Source organism: Etheostoma spectabile, chromosome 1 (genome assembly GCF_008692095.1).
Source record: "Etheostoma spectabile isolate EspeVRDwgs_2016 chromosome 1, UIUC_Espe_1.0, whole genome shotgun sequence".
NCBI lineage: Eukaryota > Metazoa > Chordata > Actinopteri > Perciformes > Percidae > Etheostoma > Etheostoma spectabile.
In genome coordinates, this window is record NC_045733.1 from 31,513,632 (window position 1) to 31,514,644 (window position 1,013).

At 38.1% G+C, this 1,013-nt stretch overlaps 1 protein-coding gene across 1 annotated transcript in view; it reads right to left on the reverse strand.

Annotated features, from left to right (window-relative positions):
• Positions 1 to 1,013, reverse strand: part of otog (otogelin) — a 143,549-nt gene that overhangs the window by 88,948 nt on the left and 53,588 nt on the right. Inside the window, exon 29 of the mRNA XM_032520661.1 lies at positions 130 to 306. Within this exon, the coding sequence (XP_032376552.1) occupies positions 130 to 306 (177 nt within the window). The remainder of the gene's footprint in view (positions 1 to 129; positions 307 to 1,013) is intronic.

Below are 1,013 nucleotides of genomic sequence, written 5' to 3' on the forward strand. Positions count from 1 at the left end.
TCAAATTTGACCCGAGGACAATATGAGGGTTAGTGTGTTACGTGACACACTCTGAATCGCCTTGTTGCTGAAATGTCCCACAGGACTAAACTTGCCTTGAACGCTGCAGTCTGAGTGGAGGTCACTCACCGTGTGGGCGCGCTCGGCTGAGGCCCGGCGTCATCATGAACTGCGAGAGGACCCCGGGGGGGGCGGCGAAGCTGAGGTTGCCCCACTGCAGGAACACCGAGCCGCTGGAGCTGCTGGCCGCCAACAGCGTGGCCCGGTCCCTGAAGGTGATCAGCCTGAAGGGGCCTTTACCCAGAACTGTGGGCAGGAGGGGCCGTGATTATGGTTATGGAGCATTCATGCCGTTTTAGCTCATATAGTCAACAGATCCCGTAGACTATCTACATTCTGGGCAATAACCCAGCAACACGGTCTCTAAACAGCACCTGTTTACTGGTTCCACGTATTATTTAGTATGTATTCATATTCTCATAACTCCCTTATTAGTTATTCATATTCTCATTCTCATAACTCACTTATTAGTTATTCATATTCTCATATCTCACTTATTAGTTATTAATATTCTCATAATTCACTTATTAGTTATTCATATTTTCATTCTCATAACTCACTTATTAGTTATTCATATTCTCATAACTCACTTATTATTTATTCATATTCTCATATATCACTTATTATTTATTCATATTCTCATTCTCATAATTCACTTATTATTTATTCATATTCTCCTTCTCATAATTCACTTATATTTATTCATATCTCAGTTCTTCATAATCCTTTTTATTCTATTCCATATCGCATAACTCACTTAGTATTTTTCAATTCTCATACTCACTTATTAGTTATTCATATTCTCATATCTCACTTATTATTTATTCATATCTTCTCAATTCACTCCCTATTAGTTATTCATATTCTCATCATCCATTATTAGTTATTCATACTTCTCAGTAACTCACTATAGTTATTCATAGTCTCTAAATCCTCACTTATTAGTTATTTTT